The sequence below is a fragment of the Trypanosoma cruzi genome, genomic scaffold, assembly GCF_000209065.1.
Source record: "Trypanosoma cruzi strain CL Brener 1047053517067 genomic scaffold, whole genome shotgun sequence".
Lineage (NCBI taxonomy): Eukaryota > Euglenozoa > Kinetoplastea > Trypanosomatida > Trypanosomatidae > Trypanosoma > Trypanosoma cruzi.
Window position 1 is genome coordinate 72,856 of NW_001849473.1, and position 18,306 is coordinate 91,161.

General features: G+C 49.0%; 3 protein-coding genes across 3 annotated transcripts, besides 37 other annotated features; all 3 read right to left on the bottom strand.

Annotated features, from left to right (window-relative positions):
* Nucleotides 1–2,438: a mobile genetic element.
* Nucleotides 1–18,306: a sequence feature (heterozygous, Esmeraldo-like haplotype).
* Nucleotides 2,168–2,395: a mobile genetic element.
* Nucleotides 2,537–2,804: a mobile genetic element.
* Nucleotides 6,344–10,069, bottom strand: Tc00.1047053508809.30 (ABC transporter, putative; the record flags this gene model as incomplete). Its single annotated transcript, XM_804107.1, has 1 exon — nt 6,344–10,069. One exon carries the CDS (start codon nt 10,067–10,069, stop codon nt 6,344–6,346), a length of 3,726 nt encoding a protein of 1,241 aa, XP_809200.1.
* Nucleotides 10,208–10,231: a sequence feature (AT_rich).
* Nucleotides 10,399–10,461: a microsatellite.
* Nucleotides 10,524–10,620: a microsatellite.
* Nucleotides 10,648–10,669: a sequence feature (AT_rich).
* Nucleotides 10,700–10,741: a sequence feature (AT_rich).
* Nucleotides 10,776–10,809: a microsatellite.
* Nucleotides 10,816–10,850: a microsatellite.
* Nucleotides 10,897–10,928: a sequence feature (AT_rich).
* Nucleotides 10,998–11,032: a microsatellite.
* Nucleotides 11,096–11,118: a microsatellite.
* Nucleotides 11,270–11,293: a microsatellite.
* Nucleotides 11,363–11,415: a microsatellite.
* Nucleotides 11,423–11,453: a microsatellite.
* Nucleotides 11,477–11,520: a microsatellite.
* Nucleotides 11,615–11,645: a microsatellite.
* Nucleotides 11,752–11,771: a microsatellite.
* On the bottom strand, nt 11,778–14,834 carry Tc00.1047053508809.40 (hypothetical protein, conserved; the record flags this gene model as incomplete). The annotated part of the gene is made up of 1 exon (XM_804108.1): nt 11,778–14,834. One exon carries the CDS (start codon nt 14,832–14,834, stop codon nt 11,778–11,780), a length of 3,057 nt encoding a protein of 1,018 aa, XP_809201.1.
* Nucleotides 13,899–13,945: a sequence feature (CT-rich).
* Nucleotides 14,944–14,993: a microsatellite.
* Nucleotides 14,994–15,038: a sequence feature (AT_rich).
* Nucleotides 15,206–15,265: a sequence feature (A-rich).
* Nucleotides 15,302–15,395: a sequence feature (A-rich).
* Nucleotides 15,429–15,449: a sequence feature (AT_rich).
* Nucleotides 15,606–15,694: a sequence feature (A-rich).
* Nucleotides 15,754–15,783: a microsatellite.
* Nucleotides 15,875–15,895: a microsatellite.
* Nucleotides 16,202–16,229: a sequence feature (AT_rich).
* Nucleotides 16,335–16,359: a sequence feature (AT_rich).
* Tc00.1047053508809.50 (uncharacterized protein) lies at nt 16,613–17,530 on the bottom strand (the record flags this gene model as incomplete). Its single annotated transcript, XM_804109.1, has 1 exon — nt 16,613–17,530. One exon carries the CDS (start codon nt 17,528–17,530, stop codon nt 16,613–16,615), a length of 918 nt encoding a protein of 305 aa, XP_809202.1.
* Nucleotides 17,974–17,995: a microsatellite.
* Nucleotides 17,999–18,030: a microsatellite.
* Nucleotides 18,058–18,084: a microsatellite.
* Nucleotides 18,106–18,126: a sequence feature (AT_rich).
* Nucleotides 18,134–18,155: a microsatellite.
* Nucleotides 18,271–18,302: a microsatellite.

Genomic DNA, 18,306 nt, shown 5'->3' on the forward strand with positions numbered 1-18,306 from the left:
TTGCGACGCGGACGGCCGTCAACAACGGCGGCGGCCCCACCCATGCCGCCACCACCCGCCGTTCCGCACAGGCGCCGCACCGAACCTCCACCCGATATTTCAAATTGCCCGACGCAATCGCCGAGAAGGGCGACGGGGCTTGTTCGCCAACGGAGCCCGACTGTGGTGCGACGGCGCTCCGGCACCCCGCTTCGGGCCGGCGACACGAGGAGGGCGATCAAGGTGGCTCGGGAATTGTTTGCGACGTCGGCGTGGGAGCGGAGAAGGTCGCCGGCGGGCGCCGCACAACCCTCCGCCGCACACGCGGACAGCCGAACAAAGAGGCGAGCCGCGCGGCCTTTTCGATGGCAACCGACGACGTGGCGCCACCGACCCGACCGCAGGACGCCAGGATGCCGCGGTCCATGTCGCAAATGAATCGAACTCCGCTGGGCGTGGCGGTTCTGAGGTTGCAAAAAATCGCGGCGCGATCGGAGACGAAGCGGACGCGCCCTTTAAAAAGGAAGAGGCGGATCAATTTACCCGCAGCCGGGCCGAATGGAAGTGACGGGTTGCTTTCCGACTTGCGCGGATGACGGCGAGCCGTTCGACCCTTCAAAGAACGCAGCGCGATATTCGGGGAAGCGCGCCACAACGCCGGCTCAGGCGTCGTTGCTGGCCGCGTTGGTGTGAGGGGAAAACTGCGGAAGGGCAGGAATCCTGGCTGACAGCAGAGGAGCGTTTTTTCCGTGGTTTTTATCATCACCCCGCCGCAATCACAAGGCTCGCGGCAAGGGCGCGTCGGGCGGTCCCCTTTTCCCCAGCCCTCCGCCGCATCAGACGAAAGCCCACGGAGGATTCCAGTCGACGACGCGCGATTATTGAATTAAGTGGGAACAATTGAGGACGCCTATTCTGCGATAACAGGTGGATGGATAATACCCTTTTCGTTTGTTTGCGGAGGAGAAGGCCACCGGTTTTCGACGACGATGGATCGCGGGGCCGCGCGACAAGAACAGACACGACCCTTGCGAGGCTCATGCTCCTTTTTTGCGCATTTCCCATTATTTGCCGCCTGTGATGGCTGAGGCCGCTTTCTGCCTGGAATTAAAGGCGTCTTTTTTCAACTCTTTTTACCGCGGGAGACTCGGCATCCCTTTCGATTCTGCGTGGAGGACGGCGCGCTGGTGGAGCCCACGCGGCCCCCAATAGGATACAAGGCCGGCCCAGAAGTTCTCCAGATTATTATTAGCAGTTGCCGAGGTGACGACGGTGGTTCACCGCCTCTGGGCTGCATCTTCGTTGGTGCGTGTCGGCGTTTGGATCGATAATATGCGCATCGCAGAGTCGAAAAGCGATGAGACATCGTGGGAGGCCCAGGCGCTTCGTAATCCGGACGGCCGCCACGCCACGATGGGGAAGGACAGCGAATCGGGCGCCACGCAGTACACCTTCCTCGGGGGTGCGGTTTGATCATACTCACCGTGCGGTGCCCCTGAACGACAAGTTTGTCCGGTCTGTGCGCGCCATGCCGGCGCTCAAATCTTTAACCATCGCGGAAATGGAGGTATGGCGTCACGCTTTTTGTACGTGGCGGCCATTTTGGGCACGCGTTTATGTGACTGCCACTTTTTCATCAAGGCAGCGCGACGACGATTATCCGCACTTAACCAAGGGATGGTGCAGGAGACATCCCCGGCGAACCTTCCGCAGGCAGCGGTTGGCTTGGGCGAGGGATTGCGACACATCAGCGAGAATAATCGTCGGCGAATCATCAAGCCCACGGAAAAGGCATCGGCCGCCATCATCACGGATCCGTCGCTCCATGGATGAGGAGCCGTTTTCATTCCAGCTCCGGCGACGTTAAAATTGCCGGAGGAAAATGGAAGAGGAAGCGTTTTCTCATCATGCAGGCCGAGGCGCGCGCGGTACGCTTTGCCGTGTCGGCTTTTATCGCCATCTTGCCACGCACCGTGGACGTTTGGGTAGACAACACTTCGCTGCAAGGAGCGGCGAATAAAGGCAGCTCAAAATCACACGCCATGACGTGGGAGCTGCGACGGATATATGAGTTTTTTTGACTCACGCGGAATACAGGCATCCTTTGCCTACGTACGGTCTGCAGACAACCGCGCAGACGGCATATCACGCAGTCGTGTTTTTACAATTCAGTACTTGGCGAAGGGAAGCGGCGGTGTCCTGTGGCTGCAGGACCCCAAAGTCTGCCACTCCGTAAGTAATAAATATTCCAGATTTCGAGTTCAAAAGGCCGCGTGAGTGGTCAACAGAATGCATATATTTTATCACAAGAAAACATTGAGGCATTTAGCCGCTTCTGCGCTAACCCACTTTTTCCCTATCTTTTTTGGTTTCTTGAGATAATTTCAGGAGCCGGCCAGCGGCCCAGAAGATTACTCCCATTGCTTATTTAAGAATTTTTTTATTGTTCAATGCTAATAAATGCATCCATCAAATAACCAAATGTATAGAAACTCTTTGATGGCTCAAACCATCCGATGCTATCGAATTCGTGAATATATATATTATGTGCGTCAATCCCTGGCGCAGCCGGCCACCTCGACGCGGCGCCAGGGTCTAGCACTCTCTTACTAAAGAGGAAGATAAGCGTCTGCTGCTTATGCTTCAAACCAGATGCGTACTTGTTTACTTAGTTTTACGGACCGGAAGGGCACAAGATGGAGCCATTTCTAATGGCCGCCCGCGGGGTAAGGTTGCTCCTTGCTGCTGAATTCCAGCGTACGCTTACCTGAGCTGCACATTGGAGGGGCGTAGTCAATCGATTGGTAAGAATAGAAAAGGAAAAAAGCTGCGTCAGTACACGTTTATTATATGTGCAATGCACCAACGGCATTGCCAAATAAAAGAAAAGGAAAAAAAATGGATTAAAACAATTAAAAAATTGAACATATCAATTATGAGAGCCACACCGTCCTTTTCTTTTTTTTTTTTTTGCTTGTGTTTTTTAAAAATAAATTTGTTGGCTGTTATGCCAGCCACCATCGTCAAGCACGTCCGCCCTGCTGAGTGAAGATGCGAAAGAGAGCCCCGACACCCGGAGATGGCGCTGCAGTGGGAAGGCGCGAAACACAACCGCGTTACGCATCCGCCCCGGGTTGGCACGATAGCTCGATAATCCGGCGTTGCCGAGAATCAATGAAATAACAAATCAACAAACCAGGCAATCCATAAAAAATGGAAAGAAAATAAGAAATAAATGCCACCAGCATCGGCTTTATGCCGCATCTGCGAGAGCTCTTGTGCCCTCTCGTTGCGCGGAGGCGCTGCTGGCAGCAGAGCCGTTCCACGTCAAAAAAGAATCTGCGCCAACTTCTTGGTGAAACACAATTTCCTCACTTCTCCGGTGTCCACTCCATGTTTTTCTCCAGGCGCCTGCGGAGCCGGGCAGCGGAGTAGATGCGTACTCGTCCCCTCTCGCACAGTTCACGCTGGCCTGATTTTAATGATGTCCACTCGATGCCGGTGGCAGGCCGTGCGGTGGCGGGTCCGTCCGTCACTGCTGCAGCGCTGAAAACCGCATTTCGGACGTTGAACTTCTACCGGTCGTAGTTCCATCGGGCTGCCGCCCGCCGTGCGAAGTGCGCTTTCTCGGCGACAGCGTGGCGCTGATGAATGGATGTGTGTGCCACTTTGGGCACACGGTGCGCTGTTCCCCGGTGGCATTCTCCTGCGCGGAGGCGGGGTTCCTGTGTGGGTTTGATGTTCTTTATGCGGAGGTTCGTACTTTGCAGCGCGTGGTTATTTAATCTCCATTTTTTAGTGTCCTGAATTTCTTGCTGTCGGGTGTTTGTGCCGGGTGTGTGTGGTCAACCCCCGGCATTGCCCGCCTGCCCGTCACATTGAGGGCATTGAAGGAGTGCTGTGTTCTTTGGTGCTGGCTGCAGCTCTGTTCTGGAGCGTTCTTTTGCTCGTATGCGGGATGGTGGTCCTGCTATCGCTTGAACCCCGAATTCACAGTAAGTGCGTTCGAGCGGGGCGGATGGAGTCAGATATTCATATTCCTGGGGATGCTTCCTAATTGTCGGGGGCGGCCTTGATTGTGGAAGTGCCGGAGATGAAGTCTGAGCCCTGCTCGTTGGTCGTACGACGCTGTGCGGAAACTGCTTGAGAGTGCCTTCGGCCTGGGCCGTGCAGTCTGCGGCGGAGGTGCGATCAGTGTGCCGTCCCTCGCTCTCGCCCTCGCTCGAGTGGCGGGTGGCGGTTCCGGTGGAATTCCCGGCGGTTCCAGCTCGCCGGGGAACTTGGCTTTCCACAGCGCGTGGGAGCGCGTAACGCCATCGGCGTTAGACATTTGCGTCACGACACCACGGCGGCAAGCACAGCGCCTGCCGGGCGTCGCATCGTGGTGGGGTGGGGTCCAGCGGGAGGAAAAGGCGTTTCCGTGCGAGGTTCTTTGCGTGCCTGTTGTGCGGCATCTAGGCCGCAGCGACCGTAGCAGCCATCCGTATTTGTGCGAAACCCCGGTGCGGAGGCGGGTCAGTGCGGCCTCTTCCCCACGAGTGAGGATGGCGTCCGTGTGCGTGGGTTCCCAGTCACCTGCTACGGTGGGGCGATGAGCCTCTGGCCTGTGCCGTCGGGCACGAATAGTACATTCGGCCAGTGCGACGATGCAGGTAGTCCATCCATCTGTGAGCTGTGCGAGGTCGGACGCCTTATTGACTTATGCATCACGTGTTTCGTTCCTCGACGTGCCGCAGTGGCCAAAGACAAGCTGCATCCGTATGCGCGCTCCTCGGCGCTGCGGGTGACAGAAAAGGGCACTTCGACAATGTGATTTACCACGGGATCCAGATGCCGCGAGAGGAGCCGCTTTTGTAGTGCAGTGAGGAGAGATTGTGAGCCTGTGAAGGTTGACACACTACACGGCACACTGCCTGTCCGCGGGATGCTGCCCAATGGCTTCTTTACACCAAGGTGTTGGGCGATGCATTCTGCTCTGCGGCTGCATGGCACCGGTCCTGCGCCGGCCCCGGCAATGTTGATCGGCGTTCCATTCAGGTAGAGCAACGCTGCTGCTCCTAACTTGACGCCGAGTTCCACGGAGTCTTCTGTCCATCCTTCGCGGCGTTTTCTTCTGGCTGTGGCGACAGGCCTGTGCGTCAGAAGCGGCGGGCGATCCAGCGGTCACAAGCCTGGTGCTGGACCTCGTCGGCACCATCGCGGGGGGTCACTGTGAGGGGCGGGCAGCGAGCTTCTGTCCGAAGCGCAGGGCGCAGGGCCATGATGAAGCCGTGCGGTTTTCTGGCGGGGTGCTGCGGGTGGCGGACGATGGAGGCAATAAAACGCAAAGCGCCTCCACACGTCTCGCATCGGAGCACATACCGGAGGCTGCGCACCAGCACCGCATCGGGGAGGGGCTGCAGCTTTGCCTCCAACACGGCATCCTCCACTTTACTGCCTCTCGGGGTTCACGCAACTATTTTGCTCGCCTGGTACTGTGCGGGATCCGGCGTGCAGCGGGACTTCGGGGAGGCGTCTCAACACCATGCTGTGACGCCGTGCGTCGCCTCCGCCTGCGGCAGCGCAATGTACACCGCCCTCAGTGTGTCTCTCCTGGTTCCCCATGCAAAAGACAAAATTGTTGCCAGTTGGAGCGGGCGCTGCTTCGATTCCTCATGGCGATTCGCCACGTGTGCCCATTCCACGAGGATGCTGGAACTTGACGTCCAGAAGAGTCGGCGTGCGCTCCATAGTGACCCGGGCGTCCTCATAAGCGAGGCGCAGTGGGGCCGTGTTGCCGGCGCCGAGGAGAGTGTACCTCGCCCTGCTTGGGGTTGCCTCCATGAAGTATTCTCTGGTCCACTCTGCAACGGCACTCAGGCCTTCTTTTGAGGCCAAGTTGATCGTATCCCTGTCGCTCTGCTGTGCGATGATGGTGAGGGCGTCAGCAATGAATCCTCGGCGAATTAGGGCACGCTCGAAGGACAAGAACAACGAGACTGCATGACGACGACGAACATGATGGGTGACGGCGCTGTTCCCTGCGGTGCGCCTCGTGTGAGGGTCCTGGAGGAGGGTGTGAGTTTGTCGATGCAAACCACAGCGCTTGTGTTATTGAGGCACGCTGCTGACCAGCGAGATGCAATCAAAAAAGGGAAAAGAAAATAAGGTTCAATCAATAGTAACGTGGAATTCCGCCCGCACACCGCATCTCTTTTGGCTTTCTCAGAGCCGCATGCGCGCTCTCGCCTGCCCGCCCGACAATACCAGGCCGCCGTCCCACTGACATTGCACAAACGCACGCACACGCATTGCCATCATTCCCTCCAAAAAAAAATAAATAAATGAATACATAAATGTATCCGCACGATGGCGCTCATACAAGTTAGGCGTGTAATGCCTGAGCCTCCGCGATGCGCTGAAAATACCAACATGACTTCCTCGCGTCCTTCAAGAAACCCTGGAACTCTACATGGCCCTCGTTCAAAACAACAACGTGGGTAGCGTTTCGGATCGTCGAAAGACGATGGGAGACAACGACGATCGTCATGCAGCGAGACGGTCCCAGCAATCCCCTTAATGCCTCCTCGACGAGGCTTTCATTGTACCCATCCAAACGGGCAGTCGGCTCATCACAAAGGAGCACTTTCAACCCCCTGCAACCGATTAGGATTGCACGAGCAAGTGCCAAGCGTTGCTTTTCCCCCGAACTCAATGGCCCCACAAAGTCGTCGTATGCAAGGGCACGGGACTCAACAAATCCCTCGCAGCGACACAGTTTCGCCGCCCTCACGACATCCTCCATGAAAACACCGGGGGCAAACAGAGAAAAGTTCTCATAATAGGTAAGTCTTTCAAAAATACACGGCGCTTGCTCCAGCATCCCTACTGCCGACCGCAAATAGGAAGTGGAAAAACACCCTATAGGAATATTGTCAATTAAAATAATATTGTTCACAGTTCCATCTGTGCTGGGTGGCGTGCTCGCACATAAACAATGACGAAGAACATCAATTAAAGCTTGGCTATTACACCATGCATTGCATTCCTCATTAATTCGCAATTTCGGCAAAGGATCATACATGCGTTTTAGCAAACTTATCATAGTGCTTTTTCCAGATCCTGTTGGTCCAGTGATAGCCGTCATTTGGCCAACTGGAAATCGCACAGTAATGTTTGACAAAGTGGGTTGCAGGGATCCATCTTCCACGTGATGATGAAGCTGCGGGTAGGCAAAGTAAACACCACAAAAATCAATCCCTTTTAATAACGAAAATCCGCCAACAATGCGGCCAATGTTATCAAATTCAACTTCCCCATGAAGTTGAATGACCCTTCTCCACGCCCGGCGGCGCTCCATCAGTGGTGGCGCATAATGAGTCGGAGAAGCATCATGCAAAGTAGTTGGCAAATGGCGGGAAAGCTGCACGCATAAAAGAAAAGGAGGCCCAAAGCTATCATCACCGTACATCTTCAATGTGGCACGGTAGCCACTCATGCGTCCCAAAAGCGAAACGCCACCCAAAACGCCAAATGTATCTTCTCCTGTACGATGAACTCCACTGCCGCACAAAGCCGGAGAAACAAGTTGGCGAATGATTGGCCACGATTTCCAGGGCAACTTTACATATGGGCTGAAGATGGCGTAAAAAATTACTCGTTCTGCAAATTCCATCAGATGCACAAACGTTCGTGTAAAAACATTATGAAAAGGACTCGATACAAAATCAACAAGAGACTCTGTGAGGGAACGGAATCCGTTTTGATTAGCCACCATGGCTGCCCTGTAAGCAAAGACCGTCTCGAGGCCAAGCTGACGAAGAATAAATCGCGGTGGTTTATCGAACACATCATGAAAGGAGAGTGTTTGCGGAATATGACTCATACCTTGCGGATTTTGTAAGAGAGCAATTTCTTCAGGATGCAGAATGGATTCCGCTCTCTTATGCAAGGCGTGTCCTTTACCAAAGTCCCTCGTTCCTATTCCAGCAGTCACCGGTGCCTCGGAGGTTTGAAGAGCCACTTTTAACACAAATTCCCGAACAAATGCGGCGTTCAGCCTAAGACTTTCTACAAGCGAACCTCCACATATTTTTTGCCGGCACGTATATGATTCCGTTGTCACAAGAGAATAGTCCCCACCGTTGACGACATCATCCAGAAGCCTTTCAAGCGCCTTAAGATGATGCCGAGTTGTGGCGTCGCCATTGCTCTTCGGGAATGTATTCGCTGAGAGCGGCCAGTCCAATAGAAAAGTTCCCCCACAGACGATAAGTGCGAGACACGGGTGAGATGTTTTGTTCCGCCGGTGTGTACGAGGCCTCGTCTCCTCGTTTCTTCCCCCCTCCCCTGCCAAGACGTCCATCATAAGGCGGAGTCCGTAGCGCGGCTCTGCAGGCGGAGGCCCTTCCTCCTCCATTTGCGCTAGCTCATGGTACAACTCCTTATGAACCGTGATGCCCAGCCAACAGCTGAGAACATGCGCCGTCTCGTGGTAGTCAAACAACGCAACAATGGCAGCAAACAATGCAACGCCAACCTCGTGTCGCCACATACTGAGCAGAACCACAATAATGCGCGCCATCACTCCTCGCCGCTCGTAATCAAACCGGCCAAGAATTTGCGACGCCACATGCCCGGCATAAGCCGATGACTTCTCGACCGGATTGTCCCGTCCTGCAATGCCTTCTTCAATGCAGCGTCTCAAAAAGGCTTCATCCGCCGTGGCCAATTTCACATTCAGTTCATGTTGCAATTCGTTGCGCAATACGGCGCATATTTTTGCCTTGACAGAGTCATCCAAAGACCAAATCACGGCCCTCATTATGGCCGCAAGCGTATCCCGGAGAACATGCCCTGAAAACCCCATAAGAATTTTATGACGATCCCCATCAGTTGTGGTGGGGGAAAGAAAGTTCAACAGCATCCATTCCGTAAAGAAGTTGTACTGTGGTGCCATCAAACCTATACCAACACGGACGGCATGACTCAGCGAACGCAGGTGTAGTAGCATCCGTAGCCGACGCGAGACACGCACGTCCCGTAGCAACACATCACATCCGACGCACCTCTTTCGTTTATTACTTGTGGGGCAAAAAACACCGTCCTCCTCATCTTCCATGTCAATCCCTTCACCTGTCACCAATTCAACCCCTTCAAACAGTTTCTCTTCGTAGAAACGACGACACGCCGCTTCACCTCTCTGAAGCTGCCCCTTCGCCAACGGTGTGGCATATGTAAGGAATAAACGATCAATCTCATTCCATAACGGCTGCCACGAAGAAGGGAACTTCCACTGAAAAAGAAGACGCACAAGACGAATTGTACGCCGTGTCCTCAAAGTATCAGAAATATAACGCAAAGAAAACTCTTCTGTCAGAAGCGGCAAGATATCCACAAGTTTCTTGATCCATGTTTCCTCTGCGGTACTAGTGAGGATGGCCTCAATAGGGAAATAACTCAATGGAAGGCAGAGATAATGCCCTGAATCCTTCCCAGATAAGGGTACAATCCAAAACGGGCGTCGCCCTACAAGCCATAAAGGCATACGTGGAGTAGGAGCGTCCATCGCCGCATGTTCCCCACTTCCTCCGTAGAGGGCACTGCGCCAGAGCGCTGCATAATACCGCGCTTCCGCCATCAAAGTGAGTCGTCGAAATGCGACAAACTTGATGATATACCCCAGTCTTTGCATCCATAGCATGTCTTCCACCGCTGATGCGCACAGATAACGGCCAACATACCAAAGACGCAGCCATTGGCCCACATTTACCGCAGGTGCATACGCCATGGAACGCACGGCACCATGAAAAGGGGCAACGTCACTCTTCACTTTCTCATTTTCTTCATGGAGGTTTAAAAATCGTTTATGGTGCACATCAACTGTCGTGGACGCAGTCATTAGTTTATCCACCTCCAGCAGGCATGGCTCCTCCCACTCCTCCACGATTTTTTTTACAGAAGCCAGAACTATCACCCTGGATCGAAGTCGCATCTGGGAGGTCCAGCGATTTGTGAAACATCGCACCGCCACTGCAAGACTCAGTGAAAAGATGACGCTATACAGAAGAGCATTGGGAGAATGGAATCGCTTCCTTAAATATCCCGTCATTCAGCACCCCTTCCCCACCCACCACCACCCACCACACAACGGGGCAAGACAGGAAAAAGGAAAAAAAAAAAAAAAGAATAAACGCAAAGAGGGAGAGTGATTGGCGGAAGCAAAGGAATAAGAATCATGCAATACATGTATATATATTATATATAAATATATGTTTTCTGGGCGGTTCCCATCCACACACAAGAGCACCGCGGCACACGCTGAAGAGAAGGACCCACCCACCCCACAAACACACACACACTCTCTCTCTCGTCCCCTTTCCCACCGCTCCTCCATACACAACCCTTAGAAGAGCAGAAATCGTGAGAAAACAAAGAAGGTAAATATATACACACATGCATATATATATATATATATATGTACATATACGGGCACATGTATATTGCAGCCCTTAGTGTGTTTTCTTCCTTGTTTATAACTTTCCTTCAAGGCACAGGAACCAAAGTAGATGTATGTATTTATGTTCATAACCACATATCCTTCAATATATACATATATATATCTCACATACACTCACCGTACATATATATATAATATATACAAGTGTGTGTATTCCAAAATCAAAGCACATAATAATAAAAAAAAAAAAAACAGCAAAAAAGGCTGCCTTCATTCAACAACAAATATAAATATATATATATTTATATCTGTATTTATTTTATTCACATAAACCCACCGTTGAGACAAAATCATGACCAAACAAAATAAAAATAAAATAAAATAAAATAAAAAAACACATGTACATACATATATACATATATATATATATATAAGGCACACACACACACAAAAAAAAAAAAAAAGTCAACCGAACGCACTTATAAATCAAAATATATAAATATATATAAATGAACACATTTTGCTGCGTGCCCGTAAGAGCCGGGGGTGGGGGGAAAAGAAATTTGCCCCTCCCCCAAAAAATAATAGTAGTAATAGTAATAATAATAAATAATACCGCCAATGAGCACTAGCCAAGAGATGTGTAACGCAATAAACACCACCGCCAACACGGGATGAAACAACAACAACAACAACAACAAAAAGAAGAAAAAAAAAAAAGAAGTAAATTTGTAGGGTGAGCGGATAAAACACACAACTGAGATGACGCCTCCAAACTCACATGAAACAAATAAAACTTTATTTCATTTACTGTAAACAAATGGAATCTTTTTCCCTTTTCACCTTCATCCATTTATTTTATTTTATTTTATTTTACCCCCCACCCACCCGCATACCTGCCTGTGTGTGTGTGTGTAACTGCCATGCACATTGTAAAATTCTCACTGTTGTTGTTGTTGTTGTTTTTTTTTTTTCTTGTTGTTGTTGTTGGTTTTGTTTTAATGCTATATATATATATATATATATATATATATATGCCAATATACATACATTACCCCCCTTTCCCTTTCCCTCTCTCTCTCTCTCCCTCTCTCTCTCTCTCTACATATATGCATGTATATTTACGCAAAAGTGGGATGCAGAAGGATGTTGAAGAATGTCAAATTTGACTCTGTCCTGCAAAAATAATAACACAATAATAAATAAATAAAAAAATAGAAAATAAATAGTAAAAATAAGATTCATGCACATCGCCCCACAAGAGAAAAAAAAAAAAAAAAAAACAACGCCATCACCGTCATCATAAACAACAATAAAATGGGCGTTCATCGGAAAATAATAATAATAATAATAAACAAAACTATGAGAATTTGGAAAATTTTTGTAGCAATTCGTCCCGTACCTCAGCCAACATTTTATTCGCATCCGCCAAAAGTTGTTCCTGCTCCTGCACGTATCGCTCAAGGCGGTTGCGTCTCTCAGGGTTCTCTTCCACCTTGAGACGCTCCAACGCCTCTTTGTTCGCTGACTCCACGTACCTCACAAACCGCGTCACCGACCCACTGCGAAGTGGATAATTGGAAGAGGCATGCATTTTGCCTTGCAATTCAATAAGTCTTTCAACACTCTCTCGGTTTGCGCCATCTTTCTCCTCTACCATGGAAAGATTCAGCATGAAGCATGTGTGACACGGGCCGCCCAACACAAGGTGAAACAGCATACTGTGCTCATTCTTCAGACGCGCAAGGGCCGATTCAAATGGCACCGGATCGCTCCCAGCAGATGCCACCACAAGTGACGAAAGTGACACATCACATGTCTTTTCACCAGCCTCGTTTTTGACGATACGACATTGCCTAGAGAGCAGAAAGGCAATCGCCACACCATCTCTCGTTGTAATTATAGGATCAGCGTTGGCACGACGGAGTGCACTGCTCATCACTTCCTCAAATGCCGAATCGGAGGTAATTTTTCCGTAGTGAAGGTGTGGAATACGAGGACCATAGATGGGGGAAGGGTGCACCACCAGCGGCTCAAAGGAGCTGCCATTACCATCAAAGAGATCTCGCACCTTATCCTTATAAACAAAACCAAAAGCCGCCGTGAGCTCCGCCGTGCCCTCACGCATGATTCGATTATTCCTCAACACTCCACTCACAATGCGTATAAGACCGGACCAGACCGGGGAGTTAAACACGGTTCCCGTATTTGGTGCCTCTACGGATAAAATCGCGGCGTTGTGACTATCACATACAGCGTCCCTGACATCATTAAAGAGATTTGAGCGGTACGACATACTGTTTAAATCGCGAATGACAACTTCAGTGGCTTCGTGTCTTTTCCAATGATATATAAATGTATTTCCTTCTGCTGAAATATAATTAGGCCTTTGAGAACCCCTCTCCAAAAGCACAAGCGTCTTGATAGGATTGGCCTTCCTCTGTTCCTTTGAATCATTTTGTTGTCCTTCCTGTTGAACTTCTTCTCCTTTTTGTTTCCGTTTCTCTGATTCATGTGAAGTTGACCGCGGTGGTTCTTCATCTTGTCCCTTTTCATTTCCCCCGTGCTCTCGTCCTAGACGTCCATCACTGCCACGACGGTCCTGGCCTGCCGCCCTTGTGGAAAGACGTTGCACGGAGTGTTCTCGCGATAACGGCAGCGTGTCCGCCATGGTGTCCTTCATCGTCCCCACCTCCAACTCCGGTGGCTGCTCCGGAATGGCACGCAAGAGGGACCCACGACGCGATGTCGGGCGTGAACGGCTGCTGGCACGCCCCACCAACTTTGTTTTGGGCTCCGGACTCTCCGCGGACTCGGTGTTTCCAACGAGTTGTCTGATACGCTCCTCCTCCCGCTGCTCCTCCCGCCTTTTTTCCTCCTCAAAGCGTTTTCGCTCAGCCGACTTCCGGCGCAACCGCTCCTCCTCGTTTTTCTTCCGTTCTTCCTCATCAAGACGCTTCTGCTCCTCTTGCCGTGTTTCCTTAGCCTTTTTGGGCATCAACTGGGGACGCACCGGCTCTTCGGCGACCCTCGACCTCTCCCGTTGTTCCCTGTGCTCGCCTTGTTTGGGCTCCTCAATAGCAGCGAATTGACTGCGCCGGAAAGCATTTAGCTGAGGCTGCGACCCAGACATGCGCCTGTGCGGGACAATATCCAAAGCAAGGCCGTCTTGCAGCTCATCGGCCTCCGGGAACACCGCAATCGAGACGTTGACCGCACTGGCACTGCGCGCCGCAGTCATAGATGGGCGACGCCGCATAGAGCCGCGGATCGAACGCGATCGTGGCTTCACCCTCTGTTCATCGTGCGACCCCAAATTATCCCCACCGAGACTCCGATCAGGGCCAGGCAATGCACTGGAGTCTAATTGATTGGAGGTCTCGGTTCCACCAAATGTACTTCCAACACACGGTGGATTGTGTGAAGTCGCGCCAATCGAACGGGAAAGAGGAATAGATTGTGAGACATCTTTCCCCGGTTGCTCCTTCTCCTTTTCTTCTTTTTCCTTTTCCTTTTCCTTTTCTTCCTGTTCGCCACTCGTATCTCCCCTAACATCATCATTCATCCGAGAATCTTTGACGCTATGTTTTTGGGGGGCTCTTCTTATATTCAGGCCAGTGGATATGGATGAGTGACCCCATGTATCCTTCGCCTTCTCTTCCTGACCGCGTTCCTCGTCCTTTGAAGCAAAAGGCTTCGTTGAACTTTGATCACCAAAATCAGTATCATTTGGATAACCGCCGTAACCCACTGGACTCAGCGGTCGCCTCGGTTGTATTTCTTCGTTGAACTCCTTGGGAACTATGTTTGGCTCACGACTCTTAACGACTTCCGGTTCCTTGGAAATGCCACTGCTGTCGACTGGGAAAATTTGTCGTTTTTCACGCGCAAAATTTGCGCCGCCGTTGCCCGCCGACCCATAGCTGCCCAAGCGGATGCTGAACTGAGATGGGTAACGATTAAAGTTGCCTTGTGATATTAGGTCGGTTCGGTCACGTCGACTGGCGAATATTTTGTACACCACCGGTGGAGGCTCGTCCACAAAATACATAGAACCTCCACCGATGGCGCCGTCAAAACCACCCATGCTGTTCATCCCGTAACTCCCAAAAACCTCGTTTTCCGCCAAACCGTCTTGCTGTTGGTTCCCACTGTTCTTCCCTGAAAGCCCACACGCAGAAATATCGTAGGTACCACCGCTCCGGAAACCACCGTGGCTGTTCTGTACGTCACGATTTCTTCCAGAAAAAAGCTTTGTGCTCTGATCTTTATAATAAGGGTCAACACCAATATTCCCGCCATAACAATTTGGGCCCTGTGTGTATTGCCCCCCATATGACTGCTGGGGCATTTGCATGTATGGTTGTGGTGCCCCACCCGCAGGCAAAACCCGATGAGTACCGTAGGCTTCCTGCATGCGGAGTAAAACTTTCCCTTTCACGGAGTCGTCACAACACTTCGGCCCTTCCTGCTTTCTCCACTTGGGTGTACACTTGACTGTTTTTGCCTCTTTTCTCCCTCTTCACCACCCACCCACCCACACACACACACACACACGCAGACAGACAGACAGACAAAAAAAAAAAAAAAGCATTAAAATAATTATTATAAATAAATAAAAGAGAATGGGAGAGAGCCACAGGCATCCCCCGTGGGAGAAGAACAAGCACGCAGACGTGCACACACATGTGAAAAGAGAAAGAACCATAATAATAATAACAATAAAGTGAAAAAAGTCACCACAACGCCCTCCAGAACACATATGAACAATAGCGTCATGATTTCATCAAACAAACAAACAAAAAAAAAGAAAAAAAGAAAAAGAGATGGAAAAGAAACGAAGAAAAATAATGAAGACTGTAAGGATATTACAGACAAATACGCAACAAAATAGAAAAACAACAAAGGAATGGAAAGAAAAGGGGAAAAAAAAAAAAAAAAGAACGGATTATAACAACAACAACAAAAAAAAAAAAAATCGACAGCTCAGCACACGTCGTCACTGACAATGTAATATAAATATATAAATATAGATGGATAGATAAATATATGCATAACACGCAGCAATGAGGTTTTACTCCCTTACCGTACCGTACCACACACCCTCCACTCCACAGGCACATACGCAAGAATCAAAACCAGACAATAATAGAGAAAATTACAAGAAAGACAGCATCGCATTTTTCACAGAAAAAAAAAAAAAAAAGGGTTTTAAAAACAAACGAACAAACAAAAAAAAAAAAAGAAAACAGCAAAAACAATAATAACAATAAGAAAGCAATTTATTAGCACATGTTTTCATTGCAATCATTACCCATCCCGTGTGTAGCATTCATTATATATATATATATATATGCACATATATAAATCAAATACACGCTCATTCCCAGCCAATTTTAACTCTCTTGAAGGATTTTCTTCTTGTACGGGCGTAATTTACCCAACAATACATTCAAAATATATATATATATATATATAATGAATGCTACACATGCCGCCATTTATACGTTTCCTCTTTCCCTTCTTCGCGTCGGAATGACTCATGTAGAAAGGACATGCAACTGTCCTTTTTCAATAGTCTCATCCAAAGAATTCACAATCGCTCAAGTCATTTTATCTCGCGAGAGCCAATGCTTCACGTCCATAAGTAACTTTTACAACCAAAATCTCTCAGCCACCCGCGTGTCCTGCAATCGTGACACGTACACGCCAAGAGTATATGGCAAGAAACGTATATATATATATATATATTCTCATCCAATATTGCCCGTGACTCATCGCTTGATAAATTTATTTATTTTATTTATTTAAAGGGGAATTGTTAACTGTAACGCCGATTCCACGGTATAAATACGCCGCAGATGGCAATACAATAAAATCCCCCCATTAGACATTTAAAAAGTATAAAGAAAAAGACAATATAAATATAAATAATAAATATTCTATCTCGTCCCGTCCTCAATTTTCCCGTGATGCCTCCTTCCCCTCCTTCACACGTCTCGTAAAAGAAAGGCGAAGGAGTTCTTGTCGCAAATATGGCGTTGTTTCAATCCTGCAATCGGTAACGCTACAAGGCGTAGAAAAAACAAACGGAAAGAGTTTTAACTATAATAAGCACCTCTTCACATATCACCGATGTAAAGCATCCCAAAAGTTAAAAAAAAAAAACTCTTTCAATTACTTCCATTCGCCCCATTAAACAGGAAGGGAGCTATTCTTAGGCGTGGCACGTTCATCGGGGACAAGCATGACGTCTGGGCTACAGACAAATTGGACAACACTACCACGTGGTGGAGATTCCGCTAATTTTTTATGAGAATTAGACCTGCATCCATGTGAAAATGGAAGTGGCACAACAACGGTACATATGCGGTTCTCGTCATTTGATTCCATAGATGCGTTTGGATCAAACTCTGTGGATAATTTGTCCCGAGATTCTTCTGAAGTTGACACGAAGGATACGGCTCGCCTAAACAATTGCCTCTGAACTTCCTCCACTTCATCATCATCATCATCAAATTCAATCGCCATGGGCGCTGAAAATCGACGATGGCGAGCAAAAAAGCCCTCTTCTTTCCCTAGTAGCTTGTTAAGGCTGCTTGTTTTACTAAGAATACTTTGAGGATGCTCACTGGATGAAATAATAGACGAATAAAGACTCTCCGGGGGTTTTCCTACAAAAAAGGCTTGACGCTTCATCGACTTACCAGGTGATTCCTGCATGGGCCCTTCCTGCTCTCTACACTGGCCTTCATATACATCCATCAGAGTCCCTACCAAAGGACGATGGGTATCGGGCACGCATCCTCCGCCACCACCGTCAGGATTTTCATTTCCACATGCGACCTGAGAAACCAACCTGTTTTCTTTCCCGCCCGGAAGCTGGAAGGATTGCATCGGGAAATCTTGAGCATGCTTTTCCTTATTGTGGGATAAGAAAGGATTCTCTTCGCCAAAATGGGGTTTATTCGTATCGCACCGAAGAACCTTCTTCTCTACTCCCTCTTTTGTGAAACATAAAGCGTCATGTACCACCCGCCGTACTTTTTTCAGTTTTAAAAGTTTTTGAATTAACGAAAATTTCTTTGGATTGACCGAATATGAAGACCCCATCCTTTTGCCTTTTTGTTGTTGTTTTTTTGTTACTTCCTTGTGGTTTATTATCCCCTAAAGAAAAGCCAACAAACCAACACCTTCTTTCAGGAAGACCGTGTCTACCCCCGCCTTCCACACACACACACAGACAGACAGACAGACGGGTATCTTCCTTAAGGTCTATCAAAAGAAAAAGAAAAGAAAACACAAAATTCACGGGTATCCAACTGGCCTCACTCCACAAATGTTGGGCCCTCCCCCCACCTACAGCCCAGCCCAGGAAAACACCACACCATAAATTGCACACATTCCCCCTCCCCCACTGCGGCAAGAGACATATAACCTCGCCTACAGTGGGAAATATATCACCTCAAATAATCACAACACGTACCAGAAATTTTCCTTCTTGTCTCCTTCACCACTTGCCCGCAATTCCCACCTCAACACACACACACACAGACAAAAAAAAAAAAAAAAAAAAAACACATATGCATATATATATATATATATATATATATGGGAGCCAAAGGTGACATGCAGCGGCTAAAAAAAAAAAAAAAAAAAAAAAAAAAGGGAAATAATCCCGTGTGGGCAAAATAATAATAATAATAAAACACCCCTTCTCTCTCTCTCTCTCTCTCTCGGTTTGTCTCAAAATAACAACCCTCCCTTAAAAAACACGCACAAAACAAAAACAACAAACACAACTATTGGCGTGATATGCAAAGCAAGGTGCCGGCCTACACGTCACACGCTACAAGAGAAAAAAAAAAAAAAAAAAAAAAAAAAACTAA